The sequence below is a fragment of the Callithrix jacchus genome, chromosome 8, assembly GCF_049354715.1.
Source record: "Callithrix jacchus isolate 240 chromosome 8, calJac240_pri, whole genome shotgun sequence".
NCBI classification, from domain to species: Eukaryota; Metazoa; Chordata; class Mammalia; order Primates; family Cebidae; genus Callithrix; species Callithrix jacchus.
Genome location: NC_133509.1, coordinates 126,415,510 through 126,430,025, shown reverse-complemented (window position 1 = coordinate 126,430,025; position 14,516 = coordinate 126,415,510). Strand labels below are relative to the sequence as shown.

The following is a 14,516-nucleotide window of genomic DNA, read 5'->3' as shown; positions in this document are numbered from 1 at the left end:
AAGTGTGGCTGGATAATCTTTAGGATCTATCTTCTAATTATATGAGTAAAATTTCTTAAAGGTTCTATGGTAAAACATTGAAAAGATGCAGAAATATTTTAAATAAGATGTTTACCTCTATTCAGTTTACCTCAGATATGTGACTTTTTGTTACTCATTTTGTGTTCACATATGAATTCTCAAAGGAGATAGATAGACCGGTAGGCAGACAGAAAGAATTAAACAGAAATTTTGGTCTGTCATTAATATGTTACTAAATATCCAGACATTTGCTGTTCAGTGAATCTTACTCTGGCCAACATATATGTATTTTTGAAATGAAAAATCCAGCAAAATAAAGCTACTAACTATTTGCATTAACTGACATCCCCATTTTCTGTGGTGTGTTGGGAACGGTTCTTACCAGATTTGGAGTCCTCATTATTCATTATTGAAATATTTTACAAGCTGGTTGTTAAACCATTGGTGGCTTGAAATTGCCAGGGTGACAGTATTTACACTACGGAAACTGGAAATTACAATCACAGCTTTTTCTTTTCCTTTAGATTCTGTGTATCTTTATACCACTGCAGCATCTAAACCACTACCTATCTGGTTTTAGAAAGGATGACAAGAAAGAGGAAAACCTTTTAGAAAAGATTTAAGTGATCCTATTGTAAAACTTAACTGCCACCTTGTTATAAATGGTTTATCTACCCTAAGGCAGTCCTGAGATGACCTTACTGCCAAAAACGTGAAGCATGTGCAGGTCTGGACTGGTCCTGAGCGTGGGGCTGGAAGGAAAAGATCAGCATGAAGGTGGTCAGAAGTCTTGAACTTCCTGAGGATGCCCTGGAGGGCAATGTGAGATATTGGGCCTAACTCCCCTAAATACATCGTCTACAAAGTCAAGCAGAACTAAAAGTATGGGATAACTTGGTCATGTTACGGAGTGAAACCTTTCATTGTATCTTAACGTGCATAACAAATTTTATATTAGTAATTGCAAATTAAAGTCATACTAAATTGAAACTAATGGCAAAAACGGCAATTACTTTTGCACCAACCTAATACCAAATGAGAAAGTAAGTGTGCTTATAATGTGTTTCATGTATTTTTAGAGCACACTATGCCAGAAAACATTAGAAGAATGAAAAACTTATTAGAACCAATGCTTCATGAGGCAGTGTATAATCCTTCCGGTCTCAACTTAAGCATAAAGGTAATGATGGCATGGTTGTTTCCACTGTGTTGAGTTTAGATAAAACGTGTGTGTCTAAGCTAAGATTGGTTTTATTTCTAAAGTATAGGTAACCAGGAATGGTGGGAATGACACCTTTAAAGTATATGAAGAGGGTGTGTTTTTTCTCCTTTCCCTTGGTGTTATTATTCCAAAAGTTATGAGCAGGTGGGCAAGACAGATTCTCCAGCAAAGTGGAAAGAAAGGGTGTTTCCAAAAGTGAGAGGGAAGAAACGGGCTCAGTATTGTTCACCTGGACATGCACGGGCACCTGTCTTCCGGTTCCAGCTGCTCATAAAAATACATGAAGTCGGTAGAATACGGATAATTGTGAAAATCTATCAGAATTAGGGAACACATTGGAACCACAAATATGAGGATTTGCCCAAAGTACTTATCAAACTATTGATTCCCTCCACTTCAATCCGTCTTTTTATTTTGATACATGATGTGTACAAGAGCCTTAGGAAGGGGATGGGAATTTTTTCATGCAGCATCTCTAGGGACAGTGGCCCCAGGGTATATTTTTATTAATGCTGAAAGGAATATACATGTTGATGCTGCTAATGACTGGGTGTGCTTTTATCCACAGGGCTCTGAACTCTTCCACTTTAGAGTGACCGTGATTACAGGAGTCACTTTTTGTGACCTAGTTGAAGAATTTCAGGTAAAGTGGATGCACTCGGCATCAGAGTGGGTGATGGCGGGGGAACAACGTGACACAACCAATTCAAGAGACACTGAAGAGAAAACCTTGACAGAATTTGTGTGATGGACAAGGCTTAGAGACGGGATCTCCAAGGGTGGCAGTGACAGTAGTGACGAAGCCAGAATGCGTAACAGGTGCCAGCACTGATGGATACTGGCAGAATTGTAATAAGACCTATAATAATACGTGGCTGTCTTTGTGTGTGTGTGTTTTGTTTTTTTTGAGTTTTACCTAGAGTTAGGAGTTAAGGTCAAGCTATCTTTGTTTTTATCCCCCTCCTCTACCTTCCATGTTTAGCCCAGTTTTCTGACTTTTTTTTTTACAGACTCTCACTCTGTCACCAGACTGCAGTGCAGTGGTGCAATCTTGACTCACTGCAACCTCCACCTCCTGGGTTCAAGTGATTCCCCTGCCTCAACCTCCTGAGTAGCTGGGACTACAGGCGTGCGCCACCATGCCTGCCTACTTTTTTTTGTATTTTTTAATAGAGGCAGGGTTTCACCTTGTTGGCCAGGATGGTCTCTATCTCCTGACCTCATGATCCACCCGCCTCAGCTTCCCAAAGTGCTGGGATTACAGGCATGAGCCACCACGCCCAGCCAGTTTTCTGACTTTTAATGCTCTTCCTCTCACACCTACTTCTCCAAAGAACATATTTCTGTAACTGTTTAGTTTCCAGTCTGATTATCCTCCTTTTGGCTGTTTGAATGGTAATCGTTGTCTTAAATATTTCAAAGGCTTTCAGGATCCAAAGGAACTGGAAACCAGATCAGTCTTTCCCAAATCATCCCATGAAAGCAACAGCTCGTATCACTTATTCGTATAATGACGTCTGCTGCCTGTGAGGCATGGGGAGGAATAAGGATTTGATAAAAATCAACAAGTCATTAATTATCAAATGCTGATGCTACATTAACATTCTCTCTGTCTCTCTGTCTCTTCGTGTGCTCTCTCTCCCCCTGCCACCCCATCCTGGCCCAGCTCTAAGGCCAGCCCCCAATAATGCCTTTGTACTACTACAGTGGTGGGTGGCTATGGCAGCAGTGCAAACCTCTAAAACCCTGAAAGAAAGATCCAACCCACTGGAGCTAGCAAAAGAAGCATCTGTCACATGAGGAGTGTGAAGGAAAATCCCTGTTATTTTTTTCTCTCTTTTCTCATTTCTTTGGCTCAAAAGCCACCCTGGTTGTGGGGAACAGCACAATAACACAGAAGGCTAAACTTATAGAAGCTCAGTTTTCTTTCCAAAGGACTAGGGAAAGGACCTCTAAGAAGGCAAAGTGTGGGAAAAATCTCTATAAGAAGAGGGCTGGAGAAAGGGAGTCCTGATTCTTTATATAAGTTAGCACCAGGAAGAAGCTGCATCTGAGCAGGGCACACCTAAAGAAGACAGCAAAGGCTTTGAAATAAAACTATGAAGTAAACACTCTCTAGTTTCAGGCAGCTCCTGAGTGGCACGGGGACCAGGAAGTCACAGATGGCATAGCAACAGCTTGGAAAACAGAACCGACATTGAAGCCACCACCCGCAGAAGGTGAGGCGTAAATTGTGACCTGAACTCAGACAGTGTGATTGACTGCTAAAACAAACAAATAAATAAACAACATATTCCAGACACCTTTTAAACAGGAACCAGTGTCTCACAATATAACATCAAAAATGTCCAGAATACAATCCAATATTATTTACCATATCAAGAACCAAGAAAATACAATCAATTCTGAAGATAAAAGACATCAACAAAGGACCACAAATGCAAATTATCAAAGATTCTAAACTAGCTGTTACAACCGTGCTCCATGTGGTACAGGTAAACACTTCTGAAATAAGTAGAAAATGATGAATTATCAGCAGAGAGCTAGAAGCAACTTAAAAAGGACAAAGTGGAGATTTTAGAACTAAAAACTTCAATATTTGAGATTTTAAAACTACCAAATGGACTCAATTGCTGAATGGAAATGGAACAGGAAAAAAAATCAATGAACTTTAAAGTAAGTCACCGGAAACCCAACCTGAAGAAAAAGTATTTTAAGAAGAAGATCCCAGCAGCCAGGTACTCTAGCTCATGCCTGTAACCCCAACGTTTTGGGAGGCCAAGGCAGGTGGCTCATGAAGTCAGGCGTTTGAGTCCAGCTGGCCAACATGGTGAAACTCCGTCTCTACTAAAAATACAAAAAAATTAGCTGGGCGTGTTGGTGGGTGGCTGTAATTCCAGCTACTCAGGATGCTGGGGCAGGAGAATCCCTTGAACCTGGAAGGTGGAGGTTGCAGTGAGCGAAGATCACACCACTGCACTCCAGCCCGAACAACAGTGCAAGACTGTCTCAAAAAAAAAAGAAAATCCCACCTCACTTCTGAAATAAGTGGAAGTGTGTGACTGTGTGACAGTCTCAGAAGGTCTAACATTGATGTCGTCAGAGTCCACGAAGGAGAGGAGGAAGAGATTGGTACAGGGGAAAAAATCCCAGCACTTTGGGAGGCCAAGGTGGGTGGATTGCTTGAGCTCAGGAGTTTAAGACCAAGTAGGCAGCATGGCAAGGCCCTGTCTCTACAAATACAAAAAAATTAGCCAGGCATGGAGGCACACATCTGTAGCTCCAGCTACTCTGGACCCAAGGTGGGAGGATTGCTTGAACCTGGAAGGTCAAGGCTGCAGTGAGCCGAGATCATGCCACTGCACTCCAGCCTGGGTGCAAAATGAGACCCTGTCTCAAAAAAAAAAAAAAAGAAAGGGAAGAAATAAGGACTGAAAACTGAAAAGCCCCAAGTTTGGTGGAGACATAAGTTTACATATTCAAGAAGCTTAGTGAACCCTAAGCAAGATAACGATGGAGAAAACCACGCCTGAACACATCGTAATCAAACTACCGAAAACCAAGATGATAAAATAATGAAAGTGGTCAGAGAAAAACAACACTATACAAGGGTACAATTTCAATGACTGCTGATTTCTCAACAGAAACCACAGAGGTAAAGAAAGTTATACATCTTTAAAGTGTCGGGAGTGAGGGTTGGGTGGGAAGAAGGATTGTCAATCCAGAATTCTCTGTCTACTGAAAATGTCCTTCAGGAATGAAGAAAACAATCAAGACTTTCTCAAATGAAAGAAAACTAAGAGAATCCACTGTCAGGAGAACTTCTCTTTTGAAAGTTCATAAAGAAGTTCTTCAAGCAGAAGAAAAGTGATAATAGCAGGAAACTTGAAGCTTCAGGAATGGAGGGAAAAAATGGATAAAAGAAAGATAGGCAGGGCAGTGACTGCACTATCAATAAAGGAAAAGAATTGTTAAGAAAATGTATAAAAAATGGCCGGGCGTGGTGGCTCACACCTGTAATCCCAGCACTTTGGGAGGCCGAGGCAGGTGGATCACGAGGTCAAGAGATCGAGACCATCCTGGTCAACATGGTGAAACCGCGTCTCTACTAAAAATACAAAAAAAATTAGCTGGGCATGGTGGTGCACGCCTATAATCCCAGCTACTCAGGAGGCTGAGGCAGAATTGCCTGAACCCAGGAGGCGGAGGTTGCAGTGAGCTGTGATCGCGCCATTGCACTCCAGCCTGGGTAACAAGAGCAAAACTCCTTCTCAAAAAAAAAAAAAAAGAAAATGTAGAAAAAAATGTATAAAGATTCTTGGGACTGTTGAAACCTGCTTTTGAAAGTACCCTGAAATAGGCTGGGCATGGTGGCTCACACCTGTAATCCCAGCACTTTGGGAGGTCAACTCGTGTGGATCAGTTGAGGTCAGGAGTTCAAGACCAGCCTGGCCAACATGGTGAAACCCCATCTCTACTAAAAACATAAAAAAATTAGCCAGGTGTAGTGGTGTGCACCTGTGATCCCAGCTACTCAGGAAGCTGAGGCAAGAGAATTGCTTGAACCCAGGAAGCGGAGATTGCAGTGAGCTGAAAGCACCACTGCACTCCATCTAGCCTGGACAACAGAGTGAGATTTGGTCTCAAAAAAGAAAACAGAAAAAAAAAAAAAGAAAGTACCCTCAAATAGCCAGACCTGGTAACACGTGACTCTAACCCAGCTATTTAGGAGGCCGAGAGAGGATCCTCTGAGGCCAGGGGCTTGAGGCCTCAGTCCAGTGTAAACATGCCGGTGTAAACATGCCAGTGTAAACATGCCAGTGTAAACATGCCACTGCGCTCCAGCCTGTTAACATAGTGACACTCGTCAAGGAAAGGAAGGGGAGGAGAAAGGAGAATCCCGAAACAATGAAATGCAAGCCATAATCTTGGATTTTCTTTCACCCAAAATACATTATGGGGATAATTGAAAAAAAAACAAGTAAGATCTGTAATTTTGTAATAGTATTGGCTCAATGTTAATTTCTTGACTTTGATAATTATATCCTGGTGATATAAGTGATTTTTTTGCTTAAAAATACAAATTGAAGTATTTTAGGAGTAAATAGACATTGTATCTAAAACAGACTCATAATTCTGAGGTTTAACCTTTTTTAGACGTGGTATGGAATATTTGGATAGTTGAGGAAGATTAGAAGGGAAGCATTTGAAGAAAAAGTGTTTCTCAGAACTTTAGAGGTAGCAATTTAGGTGGAGAATATAGAGTCCAGAAGTGATAGAAGTTTCTAATCTTAGAAATATGATAAATGGCTTAAATGAACAAGTGAAATTTTTACATCATCTGGTGGAGTGACTGAAATTTCATTAGATGAAAGTGGATAAGGAAGCCATTCTGGGTGGAGAGAGCAGGTACAGGTATGGGAAAGTAATGCAGGATTTTTCTTGGCCACTTTTCCAACCAGGGACCTCCATAGCTGGTGACACCCTCCACCTGGGCCTTGCTCAGCCCTGAGCCTGCGCTGGAGGCACCCTGCCCACTGGTCCCACCTGTGCTTTACCTTGTACCCATGATCAATGGTTCCCAAGCTATTATCCTGCGTCCAAGCATAATGAGATTACACTGACAATTGAAGAGTGTGGAGGGCAGAGAATGATTTTATTGAGTAAGGAACATCTCTCAGCAGAGAGGGGACATAGGGGTGGTCCCCCACCCCTGCAGTCAGGTGGTTCCTCTGCCAGTGTGGCTGAGTCTGGGGCCCTTATGGGCTCAGATCAGGGAGAGCTTGCTGACTGGTCTGTGAGTATGTGAAGAAGGGCTAAAGCAAAGGCATCACTCAAAATCACTCCAAGGTGGACACAGCAGTGTGGAAAACCAGTGAGGAAAGGGCAGGTGTATGTAAGCTAGGTGAAGTGTGGGATCCGTCAGAGGAATGCACGCCAAACAGGAAGACAGGTTCTCACTTTGGTGTGTGGATTTACCTGAGGCTGCCTTCAGCTTGAAGGTCAGGTTTCACCGGGGACCTGCCCCTATCTGCCTAGGCATTTGACTGCCTCCTGTCATGATCAAAAGCATAAAGTTTGCGTCTTGAATAGTGGAAATTCATTTGGCTGAAATATAAGGTTATTTAGAAGAAAGACAGGTAGGTTAGGGTCCAATCGTGGAAGGCTTTGAATGTCAGAATGAAAGCTTTAGAGCATTCCTGTCAACATGCCCGTTAATAATGAAAAGCTATAAAACATGTGTGGATAAAGGTGTTTTATACACACACTGGTGTTTTTTGTTATTGTTGTTGTTTTTTGAGATGGAGTCTCACTCTGTCACCCAGGCCAGAGCACAGTGGCATGACCTAGGTTCACTGCAACTCTGCCTCCCGGGTTCAAGTGATTCTCCTGCCTCAGCCTCCCGAGTAGTTGGGACTACAGGCGTATGCCACCACGCCCAGCTAACTTTTTGTATTTTTAGTAGAGACAGGGTTTCACCGTGTTAGCCAGGATGGTCTTGATCTCCTGACCTCATGATCCGCCTGCCTCAGCCTCCCAAAGTGCTGGGATTCAGGTGTGAGCCACTGCGCCCGGCAAGACTGGTGTTTTATACAAAGATAAATCTGGCAATGTTAGGATGTCAACATAGACTGGGGGCCTGGGAAGGAGGCTACTAGGGTAGTCTATTTATGAAAAGTGGTGCAATAACACAGTAGCAGTATTGAACGAGTAAGAATTCAAGAAAACGAGAACGAATTCATAGTATGGAGGGACTGTTTCTAAGAAAACAGATACCTCCTTGGGTCACTGGGAAGATGGGGCTACCTTCAACTTGAGCTAGACCTTAAAGCAGCCATCATCTTTTTTCTTGTCCTTTGCACTTTCCCACATTCCCTACTGTCCTAGATCCATTCATCAGCATGTTCTTCTCCCCCAGAAGATGATCTGGCTTCCTGCTTCACAAAGGAAATATAAGCCTGGGCTTGAATCCCCTACTCTCTTTATGACCTACTTCTACATTTAACATACAATGACTCCACCCTTGCCTCATATCTCAGAGAAAAAGACATCACTGTCCTTCTTTGTCAATAATCCCCCAGGAATTTACTTGCTTCTGTTAATTAGCTATTCAGGCAGAAGAAACGTTTTGAACATATAAAAAGTTTCCGCCAGGTGCAGTGGCTCAGGCCTGTAATCCCAGCACTTTGGAAGGCCAAGGCAGGCAGATCACCTGAGGTCAGGAGTTCGAGACCAGCCTGGCCAACATGGTAAAACCCCGTCTCCACGGGTGTAGTGACACAAACCTGTAATCCCAGCTACTCGGGAGGCTGAGGCAGGAGAATCACTTGAACATGGGAGGCAGAGGTTGCAGTGAGCCAAGATCTCGCCACTGCACTCTGGCCTGGGTGACAAGGGCAAGACTCCAACTCAAAACAACAAAAAAAGAATGTTCTTTTTTCTCCTTCTCTTCTGTGAACCCACTTATTCATCAAGATCCAACTCAGAAAGCGCATTCCCTGACTGTCCTAGGCAGGTAGGTATTCCCTCCTCCCCGTTCCCAGAGCTCTTTGCCCATTCCTCTGTGACTGAATAGAGAATATTCTGCTGCGTAAGCGTTTTGTCTTCCTCCTTCCACCATTAAAGACAGGGTAAAGGCAAAGAATAATATATGGACTTCTTAGATTGTATTTATGGTAGGCAAATTTTTGCTTGTTCAATTGTCAAGAGACTGTTTCCAGGCTTTGTGGATGCTGAATGTCTTTGTAACTCTTGGCAGTGTTTTGCTTGCCAATTAGTTGTGGGAACCATAAAATTTTCAGTGTTTTGCATTGCTAAACTCAGAAAGCTTAAAGACTTTGCTTTTTCTGTTGCAGGTTTATGTTGATGAGGCACCACTGCCATTCCCAGGACACACGCTTATTGCTATGGCAACAGCGGTAGTGTTAGGGGGATTAATTTTTACAGCATTTATGTTTCAACTGAACGGCATCCATCTATGGAAGGCATTCCAAAGATGAATTGGAAGAAACCGAGAGAAGTTTTCAAGTATCACCCTCAATGAGATGACTCATAGATGAAAGTCTGGAGAGTGAACACATGGTCATCATAATTTCTCTTTATTTTCTAGTTTTATCAGACGATGCCTAGAACAATATGCTCAAGTGTTAAATATACAAGCTACATAAAATCCTACAGAATTGCCATTATAATTCCAACTGCTACTTGTCAATATGTTCACCATTCCCTTTTCTTATCTTGAATAAGTGGAAAATGTCTTATGCTAAGCCTTCTATTGAAGAGTTCCCTTGAGGTTTTTAGAAAAGTATGAAGTGATAACCAACTCCACATGAAACAGGTGTTCTGTGTTGTTCATCTCTTAGTGCCTGGAGGCCATTCTGTGAGGTCAGAATCCCTGAGCTCTGCTCCTTCCGGATAGACTTTGAGTAGAGTACAGTTAAGTTATGCCAGGGTGAGGTAGGCAATGAAGGTGGTGGGTCAGCAGATGTGTTTTCAGAGCCTCATGGGAATTAAAGAGGAAGCCATTAAAGTTTCTTGAGGCAACTTCAAATCCAGATTGTAGTACCTAAAGAGGGAAATGTGACCCCATCGTAAGGGTGCTAGAAGAATGGGGTGTCTGGGCAGAGTATTGGTTTACAAACCTGCCTGTAGCATGGAGAATTCCAAAAGCTGTATCTCTGTGTCTCTGTGTGCTGTCCCCAGGTAGTCAGAAGATGACCATAACATTCAGAGATCAGAGTGTTATGCTCCCTGGTAAAGCTCAGGAGGGGAGCACACTGTTTTGACAAAATAAGGAAAGGAAGGCTTCTAATCCAGATCTGAGACCGTCTATTATTAAAATCCCTTAGAGAGGGCAGTGCAGCAGGTGGGCAAGAGAATCAGACTCCAGAGCCAGACCTCCTAGGTTTGCCATATACTAGATGCATAACCTTGGGCAAGTTAATTTATTTGTGCCTGAGTTGCTTCACCTGTAAAATGGAGAGATATTAACAGCTACCTAATGAAACAGGAAATTTTCCTTGACCCCTTCACAGAACTCGTGACAGGAATGCATCGCTCACTCAGCCTGCAGCTCTCAACCCCTCATGGGAGGGGGAGCATGCAGATGAGTGGGTATAGGAGCCAGAGTGAGCACTTTTGGCCACCAGCAGGAGCAAAACTCCATGCAAGCACCATGGCAGCATCTAGGGAGAAGTATCCATGACCCCCAAAGCCCCAGAGGGCACGTATTACAGTGCTTTCTTAGCTCTGCTGTCCGAGGATGGCTTAAGTGTTAAACAGCTCAGTAGGCTCTCTGCCTTTTTGTGGGAGGCAGTTGCTCTTTGCCAGCAAGGGCAGAGGGTCACTGTGACAGCCTGTAGTGTCTACACCTGTGGTATCCAAGCTCTTGTTCATTATACAGGAAAAATCAGGTTGCATGAACAAATTGAAGGGTGGTGAATGAGGAGGATTTTACTGCTGATGGAAGTGGCTCTCAGCAGGAAGGAGAGCTGGAGGGGAGTTGGAGGAGGAAGGTGATCTTCCCCTGGAGTCTGGTCATCCCTGGCTGGACTCTTCTCTGAAGCAACACCAGCAAACCATCCCTCTGAAGCCAAGCTGCTTTTCTCCGACATCAAACCACAGTTTCTGATGTCCAGCTGCTTCTCTTTTTCTCCCCTCCTCTGCTCTCTGCCAGTCAGGTCAGGGGTTTTTATGGGTACAGGATAGGGGGTGGGACAGGCTATGTGTGGTTTTGGAAAGGGCAACATTTAAGCAGGAAAACAGGAATGCATATTTTCACTTTGGGTGACAGTTCCAGGCTTAAGAGTGGGGCTTCTCCAGGGACCTTGCCCTTTTCTGTGTAGAATTTCTCTGTGTCCTGTCCCTATCACTAACAGGGCTTTCAGGAGGATCAGGTGAATGAATACATGTAAAATGTTTGGAACAGGACCTGTTTACAGTGAGTGTGATAATGTTAGCTGTAATTGATGCTGCTGCCCCTGCTGGTGTTTTTAGATTGTAAGTAATAGAAAGAGATTTTTGTCTAATCAAAATAACAAGGGAAATGCACTGAACAAACACTACAGAATGCCAGATAAACAAAGCAAAGTCTAAACAATCAGTTTTTGTCATGGGCAGGAATGAGGGCCATTCTGTGGACCTAGGAAACAAATGTCAACTCCTCAGAACTTCCCTTGGACCAGCGGTCTAGAGATAGAATATAGCACAGTGGTTAAATGTATAGGCTCCAAAATCTAAAGCCTAGGTTTTTTTCTCTCAATACACTTTTTAAAATGTTAGACTAGTTTAACATTTACAGAAAAGTTGTGGAGATAGTGCAGAGAGTTTCTGTGTAAGCCACATTCAGTGTCCCCTGACTTGATGACCTGATTTTTATCTAGCGTCATCACTTATTGGCTGTACAACCTTGGGAAAGTTATTTAACCTTTCTAAGATTCCATATTCTGGTCTTCTCCATTCAGCATCGCAGCACATAAGCACATGCCGTGCTTACATCAATCTTCTTCCACATTCACAGATGCCCCTGCTAAGGCAATCAAACTACTTTACATGCAACCAAAAACACATTCACCTCCTCCTCCAAAAGCGACAACCTAAAGTCACATCTAGCTAGGGGTCTGGGGGTAATGTCACAGAGCCAGCGTTCTCAGAGACCAGGCTCTCTGGGTGATATCAAATTCTCTTAGCCTCTTCTCCAAAATATGGCGATAATTATTACTCTTTAGCAGAAAGCAAGAAATGCAAGTAGGGTCTATGATGCTTATTTCAGTAACTAATACCTAAGCCGACTTTAGAATTATCTCTGCCCTACACATTCCATGTCTTCCCTTGCCTTTACACAGCACCTGTGTAAAGCCTCTGAGGGATGAACTACCTTCATTCTGGAAGGATCTGAGCCTCTGTCAAAGCTGCCATTTGGGAATCTACTACTTTTAAGTTGCCTTCCGTTGATCTGTATCCTTGGGTATCGTGGTGGGAAGTTTGCGGCCCAGGATTCACCCAGATGAATCTTGGTTCTTATCGTGTTACAGCATCTCTGTTTCTCCTCGGTAAGATCAATTATCCTCCCTTTTGCCTGTTTTCTTAAATAACAGGAACCAAGCCTGGCTATATGGCAGTCTTTGTTGTCAATTCAGTGGCGCCATCATCGTGTTCAATGTAGAAGTGTTTCTATATTGGTTAGACAGCCTACTTGATCATCAGAGCCCAAAGTTTAGAGCACAAAAAGCAAAACTTTAGGTAGTGGTTTATTAAGTGAAATCAAAAAGAACCATTCATTCTCCATCCCTTGTTTTCCAAATTAACATGTCCTAGCTACAGGAAACATGATATAATGAGGAGGAACATACACAGTCATGTGTGGCCTAACCATGGGGATACATTCTGCAAAATGCGTCATAGGTAATTTCATCATTGTGTGAACGTCACGGAGTGTACTTACACAAACCTAGGTGGCATAGCCTGCTACGCACCCAGCTGTATGGTATAGCCTGTTGCTGCTAGGCCTCAAACCTGTGCAGCATGTTACTGCACTGAATGCTGTAGGCAGTTGTAACAACATGGTAAGTATTTGTGTATCTCGATATATCTCAACATAGAGAAGACACCATACTAATGTTGTAGAAATGGCTGAAAATGATACACCTCTATAAAGCACTCACCACGAATGGCACTTGCAGGACCTGAAGTTGCTCTGGTGGCGTCAGTGAGTGAACGTGAAGGCTTTTATACAACCGGCAGCACAGTAGGTTTGTGTACATCCGCCTTGCCACAAAAATTTGAGTAATGCATTGTGCTACGATGTACTATGACGTCATGAAGTGATAGGAATGTTTCAGCTCCATGATAAGCTTATGGACCGTCATCGTATATGTGGTTGCAAATCTGCATTTCATCCAGCCAGAGGAATCGCCAGGGTCAAATGGGCCACTGTGCATGAGCTTTCAACAGGCCTTCTCCTTGTATCATAAGAACACCTGTTTCTGGGTGGAAGAATACACAACATGCAATGAATCCCAAAGACATCAACCCAAAGAACTGGATCATGGGGCAGTTTCCCCATGCTGTTCTCATGATAGTGAAGGAGTTCTTTCTGTGAAGTGAGGATTACGTCAGAGGCAAGTTGTGAGGAATTAAGATTTCTAGAGTCCCGAGGCACTGAAAAGATTATGGTGTCTCCCCGTGTGTAGTTAAAATAAAAACTGTTGAAATAACACTAAACAGGAATGTATTTAATATGTGGGAATTAGCATCACTTCTCTAGATTCTCTGAAAATTTCTGAATAATTTATCAGAGCTTTACTCTTCTCATTTTCTGTGGTTACCACCTGATACCTTTCGGTTCTGCATCCTCACCCAAATCTCATTTCAAATTGCAATCTCTGCATGTCAAGGGAGGGACTTGATGGGAGGTGACTGGATCATGGGGGCAGTTTCCCCATGCTGTTCTCATGATAATGAAGGAGTTCTCACGAAATCTGATGGTTTAAAAGTGGCAGTTTCCCCTGCACTGTCTCTCTCTTCACTGCTATGTAGGTCATGCCTTGCTTCCCCTTTGACTTCCACCATGATTATAAGTTTCCTGAGGCCTCTCCAGCCATGCAGAACTGCGAGTCAATTAAAATCCTTTTGTTTATACATTACCCAGTCTCGGGTAGTATCTTTATAGCAGTTTGAGAAAAGACTAATACACCACCTTCCTTCTGTTGGTACAAAAAGTGGCAGTGATGGGCAAATACCATGGAAGCAGGCAAGGTCTTCAGAGAAAATGGCAGGCATGCATACTGTGTAACAAAGCTAACGTCCTTCTCTGAATCAAAAGATGGCATGGTTTCAGCTCATTATAAAAGATTGGAGGTCCTCGAGCTCAGTGTTCCTTTCTGGCAATACTACTGTATGAGCAGGTGTCATCAGGCCTTCTTTGTGTTGCCCTCAGGCTCAGACAACTGATGTCAGACTCATAATCTGGTACTCTGCTGTTATTGCTGAAAGTCATGAACCATCCTTTGTTTTGTCCCAGGAGTCTTGTGTCTTCTACCAGACACAGAACCATGGTAAAACATCTTGTTGGTCTGCAAGTAGGATACAATCTCAGACCCTTCACAGTTCTTGACATTAACAAGACTTAAATTCATTCACAAAACTGCTGGGTCATGAGAGAAGCGTAACAGGATTTGTACTGCAACCTGAAATAGGCTAGATCCCATTCAAAGCTGTCAGCTTTCTGAACCAAGTGCATTAGAAGAATATTCTATATGGTACATGGTACGTG

The 14,516-nt window shown here is 43.0% G+C and overlaps 1 protein-coding gene across 3 annotated transcripts in view; it reads left to right on the top strand.

The window, feature by feature from the left end:
- CATSPERB (catsper channel auxiliary subunit beta) overlaps positions 1 to 9,433 on the top strand; it is a 189,403-nt gene extending 179,970 nt beyond the window's left edge. For all 3 annotated transcript variants that reach the window (XM_003734064.6, XM_035261289.3, XM_078335627.1), the window contains 3 exons: positions 1,101 to 1,201; positions 1,812 to 1,886; positions 9,100 to 9,433. In XM_003734064.6, the coding sequence (XP_003734112.4) occupies positions 1,101 to 1,201; positions 1,812 to 1,886; positions 9,100 to 9,243 (320 nt within the window). In that variant the 3' untranslated portion in view covers positions 9,244 to 9,433. The remainder of the gene's footprint in view (positions 1 to 1,100; positions 1,202 to 1,811; positions 1,887 to 9,099) is intronic.
- The last annotated feature ends 5,083 nt before the right edge of the window (positions 9,434 to 14,516 follow it).